A 23,360-nucleotide genomic window follows, 5' to 3' on the forward strand; every position below is an offset into this window, starting at 1 on the left:
GATATGGGTACTAGGGATGAGAGTGCTTTCTCAGATCCATGCCCTGGAGTGATGGAAACATGGGCCTTAGTTTGGCTATGTTGTGGAATTTGGAGTTGTGATGTAGAGGAGAAGAAAAGAAAATTTAAAGGATGGTGTCAAATTGTTTTACTTACACTTAGCCACCGGGAAGGTGAATAGTGCACAATAGATCATGAAAGGTGGCGTGGTGGTTTAACTGGTGTGAGTTTATTCTATAAACTTGATACATTTCCTGGTTCAACTCTTGGTTGGAATGTTTATGGTCCTGAAGGAGGTAATTTGGCCAGTTGAATCCGTGCGGGGTGAGCTGAGATGTTGCATTTCACCCCATGATCCCTGGGCTAAGGGCGATGTCAACAAATTATCCAATTGCAGTTCAGTGACCGCACTCTGGAAGGTGCATTTGTGTGGATGTTGGGTGAGGTTAAGATTTAGGTTTTTCTGTGGCGCCTCCTGGCAGTGAATAGTTTGCTGACAATCACTGTCTAGGGCCACACATAATCAGCAGTTACTTGGGTGAGGTTCTGCATGGAAGCTTGGGACATCTTGGGAATTCACCTCAGAAGTTTTTTCAATTTCGGAAGAGGAAGGGAGGAAATGGTTGGAAGAGAGACTTGATATATTTATTTTGTGAATTTAAAGGCTGCGCTGGCTCATGATTTAATGGCCACTGGTCTTGTAATGGAATGCGCTGCTTTTTTTTTACGGGGGGGGTGGTGTGCTGGAGGGAATGACTAGGAGGAGTATAGCTCTGATGACACGTCTGACTGCCCTCTTTATTTTTTTTAGATGCCGTTCTCCACGAGGACAGCTGACACAATGTTGCGATAAAGCAAACTTGTTACTTGTAGTCTGTAGCTGGGCAGTTGGCGTGCGCATGGGCTGAAAAAAAACGTAAAGCTGTTCGAGGTGCTCAGCGTGACATCGGCGCGCGAGCGCGCGACAAAAGGCACGGTGCGTATTTCTAATCAGGATGTGTTGTGCTGATATCAGTCGCGCTGAATGTTGAGTTGTCGTTTAATTGTGCTGCAGATGACCTAAAGTATCAGGCTGACCAAGCAATTGAGATACCACAGAGTGGGACTCCAAAATGCATACGCTTTGTATTTTGGGGAACAGGACCCTATTAGCTTTGTCGTTTCTCATTTGCTCATGTGATCTCTGTAATGGGACTGGAATTAATTGGTAAGTGAAGGTCAGGCACTTATTCCCAAACCCCTTGTTCCCCAGTACCCACGGAATAGGGTAAAACCACCAGACAAAGACTGCTATAGCTCTATTTTAGGATGTCCTTTCACTTGCGCAAGGAAGGTGGGGTGACCTTGCCACCGAGTAACTTTCACTTTCTTTGTTTCGCTTAAGAGCAAGAATGGGGAATAGCGCTGAAGTCCCAGGTTGCAGTTGAGTAGGTTGTAAATGGAGGCCGAAGGGCCCATGGAGCAGCAAACCAGTTAGGGATTGTAGGTTAAGGTAGAGTTGACAACTCTGGGCGGACGTGTTGCAAGCAATTTCATCACATGACCTGTCGCCTCCAACTACAACAGTTGGATGATTCCTGACCATTCCTGAATATTCCTGATAGTCTTCATGCCCCTATAACCATCATTCTGGTTTGCTCATGGCAGTGCCTGGGAGTTTAATCTTGAATTCCTGGAAATTCCAAGAGACGCCAAGGTTAGCAACCGAGATGACTGAGTAGTGGTTTGCATATGGCTCCCATGCCTTATTAGGAGCACCATTGTCCTAATGTTTGCTGTGGTGTACTGCATGCTGAAATGAAATGAAATGAAAATCGCTTATTGTCACAAGTAGGCTTCAAATGAAGTTACTGTGAAAAGCCCCTAGTCGCCACATTCCGGCGCCGGGGTTATTTTCATATGTTTTTATATTTACTGGGCTGGATTCTCCAGTCCCCCAGCCGCGTGTTTCTCGGCGACGTGCTGTTTTCTGGTGGCGGGATTCTGTCTTCCCGTCGCTTGTCAATGGGATTTCCCATTGAAACAACCCCACACTGGGAAACCGGTGGGCGGGGATGTGCTGCCGCCAAGTGAATTGTAACGGCCGAAATTTCGGTCACTGAATTTGAAAGTAATAATAGTAATAATCATAATAATCTTTATTAGTGTCATAAGTAGGCTTACATTAACACTGCAATAAATGACGTTACTGTGAAAATCCCCTAGTCGCCACACTCTGGCACCTGTTTGGGTGCACTGAGGGAGAATTCAAAATGTCCAATTCACCTAAACACTTCTTTCGAGACTGTGGGAGGAAACCGGAGTGCCCAGAGGAAACCCACGCAGACACGGGGAGAACGTGCAGACCCCGCACGGCAGTGACTCAAGCGGGAATTGAACCCGGGACCCTGGCCACAGTGTTAACCACTTTGCTACCGTGCTGCCCATAGTATGGTGCCTTTCAAAAATATAATTTTTTTTTAAAAATCCAGCATTAATCTGCACCATTGGGATTGGGCTGACTGTGCAACCCTATTCTCACTGGGAGAATGAGGCCAATGATAGAGCTCCAACATTGTAACTCTGATTCGTCAAGCCACACTCTGCCTGAATGCAACTAACGTTTGCCGCTGGGAATGTGGGATTGCAGAATCATGGGTGCTTTAGCATTATGGACATTCTTGTAGTTCTGAGATGTTCTGACACTTGAGCTTCTGCTGCGACAAAATAACCTGGCTCAGAAATAATTGGGAGATGGAGCTCCTTCTGTCAGACACACCTCCTCAAATTCATGGCTACTAGCTGTTAGGAGAGCAGCTGGGTCCCAATTGTAATCGACGTAAATCATAATCTCACTAGTTTATGGTGCTGAATGTAAAGCCTAAAACCAATTTTATATTTTATGCCTTGCTTTGTATCCAGCGGATCCCAGTTATTTTTTTTTTAAAGATGTTAATTGTGGAACTCCCCTCATAGACTTTCATAGAATTTACAGTGCAGAAGGAGGCCATTCGGCCCATCAAGTCTGCACCGGCTCTTGGAAAGAGCACCCTACCCAAGCCCACACCCCCACCCTATCCCCATAACCCAGTAACCCCACCCAACACTAAGGGCAATTTTGGACACTATGGGCAATTTAGCATGTCCAATCCACCTAACCTGCACGTCTTTGGACTGTTGGGAGGAAACCGGAGCACCCGGAGGAAACCCACGCAGACACGGGGAGAACGTGCAGACTCTGCACAGACAGTGACCCAAGCCGGGAATCGAACCTGGGCCCTTGCAGCTTTGAAGCAATTGTGCTAACCACAATGCTACCGTGCTGCCCTCCTGAGACCTCTGCACAATGTGATGTTGGGGACAAGGAGTGGGATTACATCCTTTTACAGAAGAATTTTTTTTTTCCCAGTTGTTTCAAAATGATGCAACACTGAATCATGCGGTTGATTGAGGAAGGTGGCATCTCCTTTGCTCTGGCCTTGAATAGATTAGAGTATAATTCTTCTTAAGTTTGCCAAGGTTCTCTGTAACATTGGACTTATCTCGCAATGAATAACGTCAGTGGCGTCCGAAATGAAGGCAGCGATTAGCTTTGCTGATATCACTTGTGGGACTGCATAGTATTTTATTCCATATAAGCAGTGAATGGTATTGGGCACTTTTCCTCAGCAATGGGAGGCCTGTCGACTTTGCTTGAGTGCCATTTTTCAGTGTGCGAGTGCAGTGAGCATCGATTGGACCACAAGGCATGCAGATAAAGCCAATCCTGCCATTGGCTGACAGGCACACATGATCAGGAGTGGAAGATTCCGACCCTCCTTACCTCCAGGGTGCTGACAACTGACTGCAGAACCTTGATTACTGCAGCGGATAATATTCACTAACTCAGCAAGGCCCTGGGTTTAAAGTTCTGCACTGTTTGCATGTGGAAGAGGCTGATAATTGAACGGAGTCAAATCCATTCACTGTAACCTTCAGAAGAAGAATAACAGATTAAAATTATAAAGCTAAAATAAAACCTGTCTGCAGGGTGTGACCTTTTACAGATGCTAAGATTATATCATAATGACTCTTCACTCCCAAGAGGTGACAGAATCAGAATTTTGTAACTGGATGGTATACTTGCTATGTCTTGAGGGTCAAGCTTCACTGAAGTGGACACATCAGAGGTGTAATTCATTTTGGCTGTAGCGAGTTGTCAGTCTCACTTTTTTGAAGGCCATCGGACCATAAGACCATAAGACACAGGAGCAGAATTAGGCCATTCGGTCCATTGGGTCTGCTCCGCCAGTCAATCATGGCTGATATGTTTCTCATCACCATTCTCCTGCCTTTTCCCCATAACCCCTGATCCCCTTATTAATCAAGAAGATAGTCGGATGGTGTGTAATCCAGGCTGCCAATTTGTTCTTGCCCTTTCTCCATTCCTCTCATGAAGCATTTCACCCCCATGGTGCCTTTTGTCAGTATGGGCAATTGTACAATATGGTATGAAATGGATGATGGAGCAAAAAAAAAAATGGACTTGCCCTGTTACGAAGGCAAGATGATGTGCCTTTACGAAGGCAAGTCCTTTGATAACATCATTTAAAACTATTGGCCATAGTCAACCATTTTATTTAAAAAACCCTCTTGCGGCTTGATTCTACATGTCAGGATAAGTCTAAGAGGTTTCACATGCCCTATATCTGCTGTGGGTGATACCCCACCCCCACAGTGGAGGGGGGGGGGGGGGGGGAGTTCTGCATTGCCCATGTGTCCTAAAGTTGCGAGTGGAAAGGACCCAAGTAGACAAAAACGAGAGGATCGTTCTTGTGGAGGCCATCTTCAGGATGACAACAGCAGAATGATGGCCCATTGCTTTAAGTAACAATGTTACAAATTCAGGGTTGGGGAGAGAATATAAGTCGCAAGACAAAAATACGGCAACTGTTTCAAATTTAGTTGAACCTGATTTAGTTGGTCACCAATGGACACACTTGATGGGTTCGTCACTTCCAAGTAAATCCATTCACCCCCCCCCCCTAAATTATTCACAGCTAACAGATGTTCTCATTGCTTACTCAAACTATAATTTTTCAATCTGTACATCCCGGGTTACTGCATTGATGGTCCCGCATTCTGCTGTTCAACTCCTGTCAAACTCGGGAAGCACAGTTCATGCAGAAAGGTGGGGTTGTGAATGGCTGATTATGCAGAGGAGTATTTACAGAGGTTGATGTGTCGGTCGGAGGATTTACTTTAGCACAATGAGAAAAATCAAGATTGTTTGTGGAAAAAAAAAGAGAAAGCGAAAATGATCCTTAATCCAGAAAACTAAAATGTATTCTGTTTATTAACCCTTTCCAGCCCACGAGCTTTCCCAGAACAAGGCTTCATCAGTCCAGACTGGCAGCCATTTGCAGTGCCTGTCGGTTCACTGCACAGACGACCTTACTGACTCTAAAGGCCGGAGCCCCATGCAAACTTGGAGATCTTTGCATTCGGACATCTCTAATCGATTTGGGACATTCGTGGCTGCTTTGACCTGAACAGAGATGAATTTTTTGATTTCTTTTTTTGTTGTTGTTTTCTTCCTCTTGGCTGCTGCAGTGCGACAGACAGACAGAACATCAAAGCAAATAAAAAGTTACAGTCACAAAAGGATCTGGGCCTCTTGCTGGCACTTTGCCTCAGTACCTGCAACACCGGCTGGTGGCCTGGAAAGGGTTAATTCCAAGCCTGCCGTTTGCTACAGTGGCTTGCCCCATACCAGGCCTGTTGGATTACTCAAAACAAAAAGCTACAGAGACTGATACTAAACTGAGCTGAACAGACTGTTTGTTATTGGAATTGTACAATGCTCTCCTCACTGGATTTCCCGTGCACTTACATATCTGATTTCTCCCCCAGCCCACCCGCACTCCACAGGCACCCAGCTTCCCAGGCAACCATCCCGCAGTCAAAGAGCGAGGCATTGTTTTATTTTGCATTCTTTTTTCAGACCTTTTCACCAGGAATCCAAAGTTTGTTATGTGTAAACCTCAATCAAAACTGGCTCGAGTTGGGGGTTGTCACCTCAACCAATGTCAGGTGGGGAACAGGAGAGGCGCAGGTTAAGGGGCAGGATTGTGGCTGGTGTTTGGATGCTTTTCATTGCTGATGTGATAATTTGTTGCAAACTTCAGTCACCAATGGCTGCATGCTGCAAGACACAGAAGTAAACATGGGTAAATGAAAACTCAAGTGTTCTAGATGCCCGATTCACATTGCACAACTTCAGGACTAAAGAAAAATGAACTGGTGGCCTGAACCAATCTATTCCACCAAGTTATATACAACTGGAGTGATCCCGGATAAACCAGAGCTCATAATATTTGAATTTCTGTGACAACAAAACAAAAATTGCATTAAAAAAACACACACAAAACGTCACTCATTTCCCATAACCAATGAATGGCTATGTTGTTTTTAAAAACACGTTTCTTTCACTTGAAAATGTTTTAAATGCCTCTGTTGAGGCGGCAAGACATGCAGGGCCTGTGACAAGGACATCAAAACAAAGTTTACAATGCACAGCAAGAATGAACAACAAGGGTGGCTTTTACCTCAAGGTCGATTCAGTTGTCCCTGGCCTGTGCAGTGTTACAATCACCTAACCCCTCCACCATGGGATCATCACATCACAGTATATGGGGCAAAGGCAAGTATATGGAGTTTGGAACCGGAGCAGTCCGTTTAGCACCATTGTTATTTAATGAGATCATGGCTATCTGTGGCCTTTGTTCCAGAACTGGAGGGTCATTAAAGGAATTGCAGTATTGGGAGTAAGGAACGGGCCATAATCCATGCCAAAATCAAATTGAGGGAACATGTCCCACTTATCCATCTCCTCAGCTATTCAATTGCCACACAAATTAGCGAGTGGTCTTTTTCCAGTATGGGTCGCATAGCCAGCTCTGATTTTTTTTCACTGACTTCAGTGAGCACAAGTAGGTGAAACCCAGCTAGATTTTGCAGTGGCTTTGTCCAGACGCATTCTTTATGCCCAGCAATCTATCGTTTATAAAAAATACTAAATCGTGGCTGAATACCCATGAGGCAGCGGAAGAGGGTAGTGCTGGTTGTTGTCCTAACTTTCTAAAATTTGCGGTTGAAAATAGTGGAAATAAATGGGGAACCATAATTTAGAAAGACTTACCTGAGTGGGAGACGGACAGGACCTTCCCCTGTGTCACTCTTTCACACATGCGGGAGAGGGCTTCTGAAAAGCCACAAATATTCACAAGACCGATTGATATGATGTAACAACATGGGGCGTGATGCTACAATCTGAGAGTTGTGCATGTGGCCGTGTGCACAGGGCCGTGACTTGGCTGTGAGTTTGAGATGTTTCAGATTTTATGGGAACTAGGTTCTTTTTTCTGAAGTTCTCATTTAAGGTGTGAAGCCCATGGGCATGATTCTGTTCATGGTTTGTCCGCTTCATGTTGGTACATCATTGTGAAAGGGGACTAACCATAGCTGAATCAAATTCAGCCCTTGTGTGTCAATTGTAATCTTCCAATGTGATTGAGTCTACAGCCACATGGCCACTCGTGCATTTTCAAGCAAAAACAGGAGCAAAGAATCCGCGAGGTGGATTATCTGAGTGTTTTGAAATTATGCTGGGAACTGACTCAATGGGTGTACTGAGCACACAGATCAGGAGGCTCCCAAGGTCCAGTTCCTGCCTCTGCTGAATTAGCTGAATCAGGAGCAGGAGTGGTGATGCTATATGGGCCTCAGTGCCCTTGGGGGTGAGAGCTAGGAAAGTTTCTGCTCATAAACGCCCCCAGGACTACGTGCATACCTGTGGGTAAATGTACATGTGCCCGTGCACTCATTGGATGAGGACAAGATCAAAATTGGTTGTAATGTTCCCCTTTACGATGTGCTGATGAGCACGAGCAGAGTGCATATATGAGGAATGGTCACGGGAGTAATGGTGCTGGATGGTGATTGGATGGAACAGAGAAAACAGGATCCTCAAAGCATACTTTATGTGTTTCCCCTTTTAAAAAATTCCATAATTGCCCTCGAACTGAGCGGCAGCTAAGAATCACATGTAGGCCAGACCAGGTAAGGACGGCAGATTTCCTTTTCCCAACAACATTCGTGAACCAGAGAGGCTTTCACTACAATTGACCATGGCTTCATGCACATCAAATTCCAAATTTTTTATTGAATTCAAATTTCACCATCTGCTCTGGAGGGATTTGAACCTGGGTCCTCAGAGAATTTTCCTGGGTCTTTGGATTACCAGTCCAGTGACAAAACCGCCTCCTCTGAAAATGCATTTCCCAATGGAAAAATGGGGTGAGGTAGGAGAGCTGTGTGTGTGGATGGGGGAAATGAGGAGGGGGAAAGAAGAGGTGGGCGTAGTGGTTTGTGGTTACCTTGCTCCTGCAAGATATTCTTCCATGTGTGAGCTATTAGCATTATTTCCTGTGTTAGAGTCTACCCATTCCCAGGGTTATGGGCCAGCAGTCCATTCCATAGCTGATCTCACTGCAGAGAAACATTCAGGTGCAAAAACAAAGATAAAAACACCCAGGTTCAGCTTTTATCTATTGGCTGAGGGTGCATAGTGGACTACGTTTCCCACCGCCACCACTAAACGCCCCTCTGTACCTCTCCACAGAAAAGAGGTGACCACTTGTTTAAAGAGTGAGCTGTGTGCTCTACGTTTACTGTTTGTGCGTGCCCCCTTCAGAAGCTGTAGCATTGATAATTGATTGTCTTTCAACAAGTTTTAGAAAGCAGTTTAATGTTTTGAAATCTCTGAACGTATTAGCCAATTGATGGTTGGTTCGGAAGAACAGAACAATGAGAATGACACAATGGGATTACCATAAGATATAGGAGCTGAAGTAGGCCACTTGGCCCATCAGGCCTGCTCAACCATTCAATGAAATCATATCTGATCTGATAATCACCAACTCCGCTTTCCCACCTTTTCCCCATGTCCCTTGATTTCCTTATTGATTAAAAATCTGTCTATCTCAGCCCTGAACATGACCCAGTCTCTACAGCCCTCTGAGGTAGAGTATTCCACAGATTCACTACCCTCTGTGTGACGACCTTCCTCCTCATCTTTGTCTTAAACAAAAACACTTTTGGTGTTCAGATTATATAACCCATTTAGATTTCGTTGAGTGAATTTCTCAATTTCTGGTAGTTTTCTTCTCTGATTTTCCATAATTTCCATTCCTACTCCAACAATTTTGAATTGTACAATTCAAGTTCACTCCTTGGCATCTCTTTAATACTAGGGGCAGCACGGTGGCGCAGTGGTTAGCACTGCTGCCTCATGGCGCCGAGGTCCCAGGTTCAATCCCGGCTCTGGGTCACTGTCCAAGTGGAAATTGCACATTCTCCCTGCGTTTGCGTGGGCTTTGCCCCCACAACCAAAACATGTGCAGGGGATTGGTCTTGATAAATTGCCCCTTAATAGGAAAAAATGAATTGGTTACTCTTAAAAAAAAAAATTTTAAATGAGCAAATTCATCATTGCTGAAACATTGAACAGACTAAATGCTCCCAAGAGACAGTTAGAGAGGGTATTTATATAAAATGCTAAGAAGCACAGCTCTGGCTTTACATAATGTGTTGCTCTTGCTGTTCTGAGGGATGTCCTGTGATCCTCAAGCTATGTTTTAAAGCATTTTGCAAAGAGCCTTTATATTGGAGGTGACTTTACGCTGAGAACTTCGCCTCTTTTAAACCACTGTCATTCGGGAACACTGACCAGACAAACAATAAATAAACCATGTGTGGAATGTTTTCTGAATATACTATATGTGCATATATATGCCATATGGGCAAAAATAGATGGTAGTTTAGCCACAGTGTTGCGAAAGTAATGTGCAGTTCCAGTGCTCCAACCGAAACCTATAACATTCTGAATATCTGTTCAAAAATCAATGAGGAAAAACTCAAATCTGGGAAGAATTCTTCTGTCCATTATATATTATTAACAGTGAACACAGTGGGGATATCCATTATTGCCATTTTGAGCAAACTGATGTCTGTTTCTTTGTGGAATGCCATTCCAATTTCACTGGAAATTGAGAACACAAAGGAATCTCCCAAGGTTCGTTGATGCACAGGAACAAGTATCAGTGATCCCTCAGGTTGTTCCATGAACCTCCGATTCACTGTCCACTCCCGAGTAACTTACACAGGTCGGTGCACACTTGTGAGGAGTCATATTAGTCTCTTGAAAGTGAACAAGCAGCAAATGGAAGCAATTTATTAAGTCGACACTAGAGCCCATTGTGATTTGCTGATTTAAAACACTTTTATTTTTCAAATTTGGATTCTTAACCTTAATGCTGAATGGAATGTTGCGCCCTGTGTTGTTCAGAGCTTGTGGGGTCTGTTCAGCTTGAAGGAGCTTCAGTCTACATTTTCACTGCTTAAGTTCCTATTTTCGCTGCCTGTCTTCCTTGCCATTGTGGTTTTGTTGCATATAACGGTAGCAAGCCACTACAGCTTATCACAACGTAAATGGTGACTAATGCCAAGTGTTATGTGCTGCTTGTCATATAATCTGCTTGAAGCACATGCTTCCTCACAACGTTACTCACTCCTTTGAATTAAATTTATCCCACACTTGGCAACTTTTGGTAGTCCAGTTTCTGTAGGTTAAAAAACATGATAACTCTTCCACTCGCAGCATTTGAATTCCAAATGCCATGCCACAGAATCGCCCTGCCTGTAGTTTTATTTGAACTGTAAACTGCGTTACATGATGTTAAGGTCAGATTCTGCCCAGGGTGCAGCTGTAAAGTTGTCCAACAAGTTTAATGGTGTCTGGATAGTTCACTGCCTTTATGAACGCTGTACTGGTACTTCCAAGTGTTCTGATAACATAGTCTTGTTCCCACGGTAAAGTATTGCATCATCAGTCACAAACCTGCATCCCCATCTGTCATCCACCGGCAGACACTTATTAATTAACTTGCTTTGTGAGAGTAAAACTCTGGATGTTCTCTGATACATTTTTTTTCGACAAGGCTTTCTTTATCTTATTTCCAAATCTCTCTACCACCTCACCTCTTCTCAATTCAGCAATCTCCCACAACCGAGTTCAACCTCCATTTCTCCTGCTCTGGATCAAAGATCAACTTGTCCCCCCCACTGACCACCCATCAGCCGTCACCCCCTTACCATATAATTTGGCCTTGATACATCACTTTCCTCTTTCAATAAAACCTCCTGAATCCCTCTGGTTTGTATTTCAATAACATCCTCCTGCAATCCATCCGTTGCTCGGTTTAATCTCCTCCCCCCGTAAACTGTGTCCACATGTGCCACCACTATATCAATTCACATTACTATATGTGCATGCTCCAGTTTCCTCTAACCAGGACATCCAAACTTACATTGGAAGCTTCACTACTGCTACTTTGGTTTAAGCATCCAATGGTTCCACAAAAACAATGTCTATCAGTGTCCTAACACCACCACTGTCCTCAGCTGCCTCGTTTTCTAGGGTCCTCAATGGCCACCACTTTGGAAGGGATTTAAACGAATAAAGGATAGAAAGACAGTTTCTGACCTGCTGCAGAGCTGTACCACCATCAGAGAAAAATCTTCATCCGCTCTGTCTGGGCTAGCTTCCCATTTGGAGGTCAACGATCAGTGTGCTACCAATCTAAACCATCCAGTCCTGAAATTTAAAAAAACTCTTCCATCTGGAATTACTGTGTGAGAATTAGGATTTGATTGCTAGGCTTATTTTATAATTGTGGCCAAATTTGTGTATTCTTGAGAGGAGGGGTTTGAATGAAAAATTAGAAGAGTGGGGAACGGTCTGTACATTGAAAGGTTGCTGTGGCTCTGGTCCCATGCGGACCCATGATCGTTACATTAACAAACAGATCCTTTAAGATACTGGGGCAGGGTGGAAGGTCACCCATTCTGCTCCAGCTGCAGGTTAAATATAGTTGCCCATGTAACAACGTGAGCTAATAACCCCTTTCTGTGTGGTTTGACAAATCCTGTTCTTGCCATTTTGAAATTTGAAGTTTCTCTTTGACTCGGTCTCTCACAATGCTGCTTTTGGTTGCTGCCGACAGACTGGAGCAGTTCCCATGGTTTTTGTTTTTGGAGTGTTTTGTCTTGTTCAGTGCAACAGGACTTAGTTTTGGAAACAGGAAGAAAAACAAAATCTGTACTATGTACTGTAGGTGCATTCGCCTGTACTCATGCCTAATGTATACATATGTTTTAATGAGACTCAAGAAGATGAATAAAATATAATACAAGTGATAAACTCAAGTCTGCTCTGAGTCCACTCTCTTTTACCTTCTGCTCTTTGGCATCTTTCCTCAGCAGGGAACTCCTAGATGATCCTCAGTGACTCCGTTTTGTAACCCATTGCGAGGTGATTAATTGCTCTTCAATAATAAAATTGGCAGCTCCTCTTGCTCAGTAACGATATTCAGTGTGATGCTGCACAGATCACAGCATCAGTTCCTGGTCTGGGCTGCGTTAGAGAATAACACAGAGAAGCAGAGGGGATACAATATCCTGGGATAAGGAGGGTTACAATACAGTGACTGTGTGTGCAGGCTTTGGCCCAGGATAGGATCAGGCTGAACTATGATTAGTGGGTGCACTTAAAAATATTCTGTTTCACTCCATATTGGGATTAGAGTCACTGAGCACCTAACTACTCCGCATTCACCTGCAATTGATTATTTTGACTTGCTGTAAGAGGCCACAGGAGGGAGGTAACCTGTTGGTGCATTAAGGGCCTTGTTTGGCCAAGAGGGAACGATCCATCAAACCTGCCAGATACGCAATGTAACTCTGGCAAAATCAGGAGTGGCAGTTAATACAATGACCCTTGCATTTATATAATCCCTGATTCTGTTCGAATATCTCAGGCATTTTGGACAACGAGGTACCCATCATCCTGGGTCAGCGATGTTTAGTTAAAGAGCTCTGGTGGTAACGACTCCTTTTAAATGGGATCATTTTGGAGCTTATTCTGAGTTTCTCTTCTCTGCCGGGGTGAACGTTGTAATCCAGTCGGTCAGGTGGAACTTTGCCTTTTCCACTGATTCTAAAACTGTCAAACCTTTTGCCAAGTCACACCTGAAATGTAGCTGGCAAATGTCCCTTTTGGTGTGTAAGGAGCCATTGTTCAAACACTGAGGTGTGTGGGAGGGGCAGGTTAAACTAAAAAGCCTTGACCCAGAAAATGATTAAATTCAATAAATTTAAGACTTGCTTATCAAAGCAAAAACAAGGGCTGGAGTTTTTTTTAACAACCTGTGTTACACCAAGAGGCAGTAATCTTCTGGGATTGAGGCAAGGTGTGGGGTGTAGGTCAGAGATAGAAGTCTGCAGGATTCATCTGCAACCTACTTCATAAACTGGATGGATAACTGTACCTGGCCCTCGGTTCTCACCTGTGGTTCCAAATAGCTGCTTGTGCAAGGCAGCGAGCACACTGGACAACTGCATTGGTTCGTTGTATCAAACCAGGTGGTGGTAGCATGCTAGCAAGTGTCCACATGTGAGGGAGAACTCCTAACTCTAACCACCCTTGTTCGAGTGCAAGAAAGCCACCTTCATGGGTGTAACAGAGGAAATGGTTCTTCTTTATTGCTACTGACAGCACAGCTGTGTGGGCAGCTGTAACGTCCATTAACATCTGCAGAAGGTGCTGCAGATCATCCACTCCAGTCGACCGCATCTCCAGTCGTCTTGAAATACCAAGCCACCAGGAAACAAATGTTCAGAGAATAGAATTTACAGTGCAGAAGGAGGCTATCCAGCCCATCGAGTCTGCACCGGCTCTGGGAAAGAGCACCCTGCTTAAGCCCACACCTCCACCGTAACCCAGTAACCCCAGCTACCCTTTTTTGGACACTAAGGGCAATTTGTCATGGCCAATCCACCGAACCTGCACATCTTTGGACTGTGGGAGGAAACCGGAGCACCCGGAGGAAACCCACGCAGACACGGGGAGAACGTGCAGACTCCGCACAGACAGTGACTCAAGCCGGGAATCGAACCTGGGACCCTGGAGCTGTGAATAAACTGTGCTAACCATGTTGAAAACCAAGAGGGTGGAGTTGGCCAAAGCACGTTCCAGCTCCGCTGGTGTTTCACACACAAGGATTTCATACTTTACCCACTCCTTCACACATCCCGTTATATCCGGAGAGAAAGAAAATGCATTAATTAGAACTCCACCCACACGAGGGGGATTCAGGACAGGGTCATTTCCAGAGGGTGGGGAGGGGAAGGAAGCGTCTCGGACATCTATAAGGAGCTTATGGGGTCAGAGGAGACGCAGACCGAGGAGTTGAAGCATAAGTGGGAGGAGGAGCTGGGAGGTGAGATCGAGGATGGTTAATGGGCAGACGCGTTGAGTAGAGTCAACGCGTCTGCAACATGTGCCAAGCTCAGCCTGATACAATTTAAGGTTGTGCACTGGGCTCACATGACAGTAACCCGGAAGAGCTGATTCTTTGGGGTGGAGGACAGGTGCACAAAATGCGCGGGAGGACCAGCGAGCTATGTCCTTGTTTTGGTCATGTCCAAAGCTTCGGGGATTTTGGCAGGGGTTTGCGGACGTCATGTCCAAGGTTTTAAAAACAAGAGTGGCGCTGGGTCCAGAGGTGGCGATTTTCGGGATTTGGGAAGATCCGGGAATCCAGGAGGAGAAGGAAGCGGATGTTCTGGCCTTTGCTTCCCTGGTAGCCCGGAGGCGGATATTACTAGCATGGAGGGACCCAAAGTCCCCGAAGTCGGAGACCTGGCTATCGGACATGGCTAGCTTTCTCTGTATGGAGAAAATCAAGTTTGCCTTGAGAGGGTCACTGTTAGGGTTCACCCGGAGGTGGAAACCGTTCGCCGACTTCCTTGCGGAAAATTAATCATCAGCAGACGGGGCGGGGGGAGGGGGAGTAGTTTAGGTGAGAGTAGGGGGAATAAGCGTGGGACCTGTACGAAAGGTAAACGGTTTTTGCACTATGTTTATGGTTTCATGTAACTTGTCTATTTTGTTGTTGTTTCTATACCAAAAATACCTCAATAAAATGTTTATTAAAAAAAAAGAACTCCACCCACACCATGCAGTATGTCGTCGGCGAGGCAAAAAAAGAAGAAACGTAAACTCCAGCTTCTTTGAATGTACAAGCTCTATTTGAGAAAGACAGCAGCTCCCAACCCAGGCAGGGAGCTAACATGACACAGCATTGCTATTTTAAGCAAAACCTGCCCAGAGGAAACAGAGCCAGCTAACAGCTATCAACAGGCGACAGATTCTTCCGAATAGGCAGGTCAAAGAGTGAGAGGCAGGCGTCAGCTTTGCGATCAAGTCTGACATCACAAAAAAGTTTGGATACTCTCCCCATGGACATCAACAATAATCTCATGATTCCATGCCTCCCACTTGTTCCCGTAACAGCCTCCCCGAACAGGCGCCGGAATGTGGCGACTAGGGGCTTTTCACAGTAACTTCATTTGAAGCCTACTTGTGACAATAAGCGATTTTCACTTGTGAATGACTATCAGCCCTGGGGATTAGCAAGGACTCATTCACTGAGGACCCTGTCAGAGCTTTTAAACATTTTCCACAGCAGAACAAGCTTATTGCGATCTGGGACTTCAGTTCAACAGTGTAAGAGCTGATTATGCCAATAAAATATCTGTAAGGGCTGGCCATCAATGTTGGGATGGTATCCTGAGGAACCTAGGTGTTCTGGGGGAATACAACAGCAATGACAGTCTTATCCTCAGTCTTTGCAACTGCTGAGAACATCAATCACCAACACCACTGTATACAAAGGGTAAACTACACCCAAGATGCACCGCAGATCTAATACACTGGCATCTAATTTACTTTATTATGACCCAGCAGAGGAACATAAAGTATGTTTTAGTTGCCAGGATTGTTGGAGGAGTGCAATGTTCTACAGGCCACAGGATGCTTTGCTCCAAGATGCTATTTGCTCTGCCTGAACTTCCGCCGACTGGCTGTCACGCTCGGGTTAGCACTCCTATTTCCTTACCTTGAGATTTTTTCCACCCTTTCTCCCGGCTCTTCCAGCTCAGGCCAGGCGAGCACGCTCCTGAGGCCTTCGGTCGAGGGCTACAGAATCGGATGGAAGGAGGCCATGCCACTTTTTTACAGCGCTGGCTGCCAAAGGTTTCCATAGGATTTCAAACCAACCACCACCAGCATCTAGAAGGACAAGAGCAGCAGATACCTGGGAACCCCACCACCTGGAGGTTCCCCTCCACGTCACCCACCACCCTGACTTGGAAATATATCGCCGTTCCTTCACTGTCACTGGGGCAACATCCTGGAACCCCCTCCCTAACAGCACAGTGGGTGTACCTACAGCTAAGGGACTGCAGCGGTTCAAGAAGGCAACTCACCATCACTTTCTGAGGGGCAACTAGGGATGGGCAATAAATGCTGGCCTAACGAGCGACGCCCATATCCCGCAAATTAATTTTCAAAAAGGGTGAGGTGCATCAGCCAATTGGGGCGAACTTGGGGGCGCATTGGCCACTTTTGGGGGGGTGGTAAAGGGGAGCCAGCTACTTGGGGATGAGGGGTGGGGTGCCAGCCAGTTGGGAGTGTCAACCAGTGGGCGGGGGAGGGGGCGGTTGGGTCAGGCCAGCCATGGGCGGTAGTCGGGATTGGGGAAATCCCTTGGGTTAGGGGGCGAGTCCACCGAGGGGGTTGATGGGAAGTCCCATGGTGGGAGCTATGGGGGAGTTCTACAGGGGTGCAGTTCCTTGATGGGGGTTAGTCGGGTGGTCGGGATGTCCCCTGTGGTTCAGGAGTGTGGGATGACTCCTGAAGGATGGTGGTTGGTGTGAGTCTGTACAGTGGTTGTCCAGAAGCTGGAATTGGTTTTAATTCTTCTAACTTTCTCTGGGTAACTATTGATGTAACACAGTCAAAAAATTGTGATTTATATTGCAATTTTCAGATGGTTCCCAGTGTAAGTCAAAAAGTGCACATTGGAAATTTGCACTTCCCAGATAATTGCCGTGCAGAATGTACTTGGGAATTTCTGGGGCAAGGGCCGGGTGGGAGGTGGGGAGGGTGGTTCTTACCCAGTGCATCTTTGGGGCACCCCGGGGCACCCCGGGGCGCCCCCCCCCCCCCCCCCCCAGTTACATTGCCCTGCAGTCCAGAAGCTACGACCCACCATCTCACCAAAAAGAAAACCAACGCCACTGGACCTCCAAGAAAGCTAGATGTGCAGAAGCTGAAATCCACAGAGTACTGGGAAAATTCAAGCTCAGCTGTTCTGCGCAGAAAACCCAAGTGGTGACGGTGAATTGAGTACATGGGCCTACCTTCAAATCAACTAGAGGCCGCCAGTGATATCCTGGAATCATAGAAAGGAAACTCAGAGATCGGTTCAGTTAACGCAGTGATCAAATGAAGGAACTGGTAGAGGAAACAAAGTAGCATATGCAGCTGGACTGGAAACAAAGATACATCTTCTGCTAAGAAATGGGTACAGGAGAGCAAAACAAACTTTCAACAGAGGCTGCAAGACAAATGATGGGTCAAACAAACCAGAGAGCTTCAAGTCTATGCCGACCAGCGTGACGTGCAGATTTCTATTAAGGGCTGTCAACTCCCTCACAAAACCACTCTCCTGTTATCAGCACTGACAGGGTGTGTCTCCTGACAAATAGGGCAGTTATTAAAGAGAACTGAGCTGAACACTTTTTGAGGGGTGCTTAACTACCTAACCACTGGAAGGGGGACAAGCTTCCAGACTGGCTAAATGTGGAATACTCTGTTCAGGAGGTTGGCAAAGCCATCAGATCCCGACTCTTTGAGAAAGCTCCAGGCTCAAATAGGAGCTGAGGAGAAATTTGCTTATTTGGGGGACCCCAGCTAGTCATCACACTCACAGAATTATAGCACAGAATGTGGTGTCAACAAACCACTGCTCAGGAACTCAAGAATGCCATGATTGTTGTCTGGTACAAAGGAAAAGGACAAAAGTCTATTTCTGACAGGAATCTCACTACTTATGAGAGGGTCAAACTCTCGCAAAACCTCTACTCAGCAGACTTGTCACCCACAAAGCAGAACATGAACTGCCAGAAAGTCCATGTGGGTTGACTGTGACTGTGCCCTCGTGTCACTCTGTGACCATAGCCTTTAAAAGTTCATTGACTATTTTTCCAGAAGCAGCTGACAACTGAGGGCCAACCATCAGCTTAAGTCCTGCGGAAACACTCCACCAACCACCACCAAATTCTGATTAAATTCTGACTATACCCCACCTACGATAACTATCACTGACACATCTTGATGGCTTGAGTAAACTTCACCAATCTTGGAAGGACAAGCATTGGAAATGTCTGCATTGAAAATGAAGTGGTAAGTAGAATTGCCAGAGAGCAAGCTCAGAATTTGCCTGTTTATTGTGAGAGACCGTGGAGAAAATGCAAACTTAGAACTGTGTTCTAAGTTACTTTTACTGTGTTCAAAGCTGTAGCAAAAGCTATCCTTCTATATGCCTGTGAGATGAGCTACCTACTCCAAACATATGTAGTTCGACAGGCTTCATATGAAATGCATTTGGAACATCTCGGGCATCAAATGGGAGGACAAAGTACCCAACACTGAGGTACTTGTAAGAGCAGAAATGTCGGGAAATGAAGCATTCACCATCAGAACCTAGTTTAGATGGGGTGGACATGTGGTATGTATGGCTGACCATCAAATCCTTACGCTGGTCATCTATTCACGGCTTGATCATGGACACTGCTTGTCAGGAAGGCTGAGATTAGGGTTCACGGACCTCATGGAGGCGAACATCATGAAATGCAACATGTTCACCACAGACCTGGGATAAAAAGTCACAAAAAATAATTACCCGGGGAGCGATCTCAAGTAGTAGCGTTGTTTTCTTCAAACAGCAAAGAGTACAGGTGGCAAAGGACAAAAGGCAAGCGAGAAAGACTGGGCAATCCCAACAAAAATCAAACAGTTCGTCCTTGCCCACACTGTGGAAAGCTATGCAGGTCTGCAATCAGGCTCCACAGCCAGGATAGAACACATAGCAGGTGACTCTATGGACGCACGAAACATCGATGGCAAAGAGAAACTGTTGACAAATTGACATTTTCACCTGCAAACACTGATACGTTCCCCTGCTTGAGTTGGAGTTGCTTGCTTTATTTGGAAGCAAAATCCAAGTTTTGTTCTTCTTGTATGTCAGTCCAGAGCAATGGGTATCAGTCGGGTATTCCACAATGTGGGAATTACTTACACTGAATCCAATCCCGACCCCATTAAACCCATACATTTTTAATTAATGGGATGACTGCCGGGATGGAACAGGGTTATTTTCTCCTTACCTTAGCGAGGGTCAAGGAAGCCAATCATTGAATCTGAGCAGAAACCTCAGTGCTTCAGCATTGGTCAGGAATTGAACCTGGAAGCTATCAGATTTGACTGGCCTTTAAAGATTCATTGACTATTTTTCACTACACTAGGTCAAAATAAATTTCTCTATTAGACCTTTGAGAAGATAGGACTATGTCTTTAAGCTAAAAATACGTGAGTTCACTCCTGTATGTTTGAGTGACTGCCGCCTTTACCTCAATGTGATTGGGATTGAGTGCAGTCAGCTTTTTCAATGCTATCTCCAGTCCAATTGGAGAGCATTCTGAAAGGGCTGCTGTAGTCTCCACTCTGTAAGAACTGTTTGGCTTTGCCTTGAATTGTTTCAAGGGAGAAAATGATGTCAAATGGTCTGAGTTTTTCAAAATGTTAACGAGCACATTAAAAATATCGAAAGGTACTCTTCAGATTTGAGTACATGATTTAGACTGACACACCAGTGAGGTGCTGAGGGAGTGCTGCACTGTTAAGAGTTGTTTCCTTTAGGATGAATTGTTAAACTGAGATCCAACCAGCCCTCACAGGTGGATGGAAAAAAAAACCGAGGACACAATTTCTCAGTCTCACAATTCTCATTAATTTAGCTGCATTTGTCACTCATCTAACATCAGTAAAACAGGTTATATCAAGTGATTTATCCATTACTTCTTGTGGGATATTGTTGTGTGCACATTAGGTGCCACATTTGTCCGCATTAAACAGTACTATACTGAAGTACCTCAATGACTGCAAAATGCTTTGACATGTCCCGAGGATGTGAAACGCACTCTACAAATACAGATAATTTCTTTAATTCTCTTTGCAGCTTTTGACCCTGTCTTGCTACCCAGTCGGAGGATATTTGTGCATTTAACTTGATCGCAGTGGCTCAGCTTCTTTCCGAAGTGGTTGAAGGAGATGTGTCTGTATGTATCCTGTAGTCAGCCTCATTCCCATCCTTTGGCTGTTTTAAATACGGAGACAGCCCAGACTTTGCACACTGAACTCAGATTTCAGTGAAATGGAGACAGTTCTGAAACTTTTTAGTTTCCCTTCATCAGTTTGTGCATTCTTTATTCCTAAATGACTCATCGAGTTGGTTGAAGGAAATGACAGTGCAGCTTTGGAAAAAATATTTTTGGCCAGTTCCGTTTGAGGGAAAGCTCTTGTCTATTTATTCTGTGCCATGTATTTCAGTGGGCAGGGGCAGAGGGGACATGCTTTCTGTTCGCTTTTGTTTTTATTCAAATTTAACAAAGAAAAATTATATTGCCAAGCCAGCCTGCAGACTCCCGTGTGTACAAATAAACAAAAGCTATGCTTCTGTAAAACTAATGGCACTCGGGGGACTCCAGAGAAACACAAGACACATAGGGCCTGGTGTAAATTGCATGTTGTGATCTGCGGGAATGGTGAGTGTGAGCTTCATTTGAGGTGAGCCATTACTGCATCGGGTTGTTCGAGTGCCAATCAAAGAAATGCTTCTGCTGAAGGTTTATGAATGTGCGATCATGGCGCTTTCAAAATAGACCTCTACGTTCTCTCAAGCCCTCCCAGTATGTTAAAATCACAATTCCTATTCCTCCACCAACTCAACGGGTAAGTGCATCACTCTGCATGACCCTGAGCCACTCGTGTCTGTGGCTGATTTACGGGTTGATCGCTAACAAAGGGAGTACCACTACTGGCCTCAGTGCACTGAGCAAAGAGGCAGTGCAGGGTGGTAGGGGGACGAGCATGTGGGTGGGTGGTAGTGGGTAGCGGTGGTCACAGCGGGCTCGGTCCATATCCAGTGCTTCTGCCAGGCTTTATGTGCACAGATGTGAGCCAAGGATTGGAGCCGACTCGGTTGCGAAGCTGTAAAGGGGATCAGTGTCCCTGGAACTGTTCCCAGCAAGATTCTTCAGGAAAGGCGGGGAGATAATTGAGAATAAAGCAAAACAGAAAATCCCATGGATTTCTTTTGTTTTATGAATTTAGAGTACCCAATTCATTTTTTCCAATTAAGGGGCAATTTAGCATGGCCAATCCACTTACCCTGCACATCTTTGGGTTGTGGGAGTGAAACCCACGCAAACACGGGGAGAATGTGCAAACTCCATACAGACAGTGACCCGGGGCTGGGATTGAACCTGGGACCTCGGTGCTGTGAGGCAGCAGTGCTAACCACTGAGCCATTGTGCTGCCCTAATCCCATGGATTTCTAAGAGCAGGTTGAGGTGTGCTCCCCTTTTCCAACCATTCTGCAACCCCACCCTCTAAATAGGAAATGTTATGCAACTTGTTCAGCTGGTTCACCCCTTAGTGAACCGATGAAATATTTCCTGTATGTTCCCAGCTACAAGAACAGTTCCAGTGCAGGTTAATGATGTGGTTGCTGTAACCGTTCTTTATGCAGCCACTCAGCACTCACTGCACAGAAGTCAAGACGAGAGTTGGATTGTTTTCTGTGCGGATATCACAATGCTGACATTGGGCTTGGCTGAACAGTGACCCAGGTGCCAGGGTTGAGCTCAAGCAGCTTGGGGGGCGGGGGGGGGGGGGGGGGGGGGCGCAGCCCAATAGCCTTTTCAGAGGCTAAAGATTTGGGGGATTAAAATCCTGAAAAAGCAGCTTCTCAGCTGTTTGTTAATGAGTCTCCAGCCAGCCAGCAAACAAACCTAATCAATAGTTTATTAAAAAAACACCCGTGCACACACACACACACACACTCACAGCCTCAGCATAAGGCTGCCAAAAAAAAACACACCAGGGGCACTGAGAGTCGAGGCCAAATACCACACACAAAAGGTTTTTCCTCTCAACATTTGTGCTATCTCAACTTTCTCACATATCTCGCTCCTCAAATGATGCTTATTGAGGCCGAGGCTCCAATTTCAGGTTGGGTTCCGTAATGGAAACTTGAATCCGCACAGTTGTTCCTGGAGTCCTTTGTGGTGTCACTAAATTTTTTTGTTCTGTTTGAATAGAGTGGTGTTGAAAAGTCATTAAGTAATGATAATTGGCCTAATCAGCAGGCCTTAAGCTATGGGCTGAGGTGGGAGGCGGAGAACATTCGTTCTTGATGTGAGCCCTTCCCCCATCCCACTGTTTAGAATTTCCTTTCTTGAAATAGTTGAATGGCAGTTGAGAGGAAGCCACCTTCCTTTCCATCTCTTGAAAGGAAACCAGCTGAAGTCTGCCTGGTGTCACGGCAACACAATAAGCACATCTAGTCTGGCGCTTGGTCTCTCTTCAGGGATGAAATACAGCTTGTGATGGGACAAGTAGCTATTGCTTTGATAATTAAAGGCATTTTATCTTAATTTGACCTGTTAGAAACTGTCCTTTTCATGATTTATGATGCACAGATTAGGATGGTAGACCCATGGCAGTGGCTGAACCTAAGAATCTGTCCTGATAGACCCCAGTGGGCCTATTACACAGTCGAGATTGCTTGCTCTTACTTTCTTGCCTGTTAGTCTGTTATTGGCAAGTGCATATCAAACCAAATACAGCATCTCCTCTGTGTGCTTGTCAGAATCACTGGTGCTCTCTACACCTTTCCCCCTTACTCGAACAGCCCCCCGGTAAACTGAGATTATGAAGTGCTGTAGCAGTCACAATAGAAAAATAATACTTTGTGACACAAGCACAAACATGTGAAGCTCTGCAAAGACAGGGAGAAATGGAATTCATACAATTGAGCATCAAGAATAAATCAATTTGTTTGTTGACTAAAGCACGAAAGGTTTGCAAGTTCCCTTTTGTAAATTAATATTGAATGATTTTTACAAGCCAAAGTTACTTCTTACCAATTGAGATTCAATAATTGTGGCTCAGTGTCAAACGTTGTTTGATAATTGCTGCTGCAAAGCTTGTTGTGATGTTTTACCACATTAAAAGGGATCCATTTTGTGTTTGGTGCCGAAGTCGGCTGGTATGCATTAGGAAGTGGAGAACTTTTAATATCTTAATTCCAGTAA

At 45.2% G+C, this 23,360-nt stretch overlaps 1 protein-coding gene across 3 annotated transcripts in view; it reads left to right on the plus strand.

The window, feature by feature from the left end:
- mn1b (meningioma 1b) overlaps positions 1-23,360 on the plus strand; it is a 299,249-nt gene that overhangs the window by 58,184 nt on the left and 217,705 nt on the right. Inside the window, exons 2-3 of one of the 3 annotated variants that reach the window (XR_011938098.1) lie at positions 811-975; positions 5,328-5,460. The exons of 1 other annotated variant lie outside the window; for it this stretch is intronic. Coding sequence is in view for 1 of the 2 variants with exons in the window: in XM_072489780.1 (XP_072345881.1) it covers positions 5,328-5,509 (182 nt within the window). In the remaining variant the exon portion in view is untranslated. Of the gene's footprint in view, positions 1-810; positions 976-5,327; positions 12,285-23,360 lie in introns of those variants that run through there. One more of the 3 variants, XM_072489780.1, reaches the window with a different exon arrangement.

The sequence above is a fragment of the Scyliorhinus torazame genome, chromosome 1, assembly GCF_047496885.1.
Source record: "Scyliorhinus torazame isolate Kashiwa2021f chromosome 1, sScyTor2.1, whole genome shotgun sequence".
Classification (NCBI taxonomy): domain Eukaryota; kingdom Metazoa; phylum Chordata; class Chondrichthyes; order Carcharhiniformes; family Scyliorhinidae; genus Scyliorhinus; species Scyliorhinus torazame.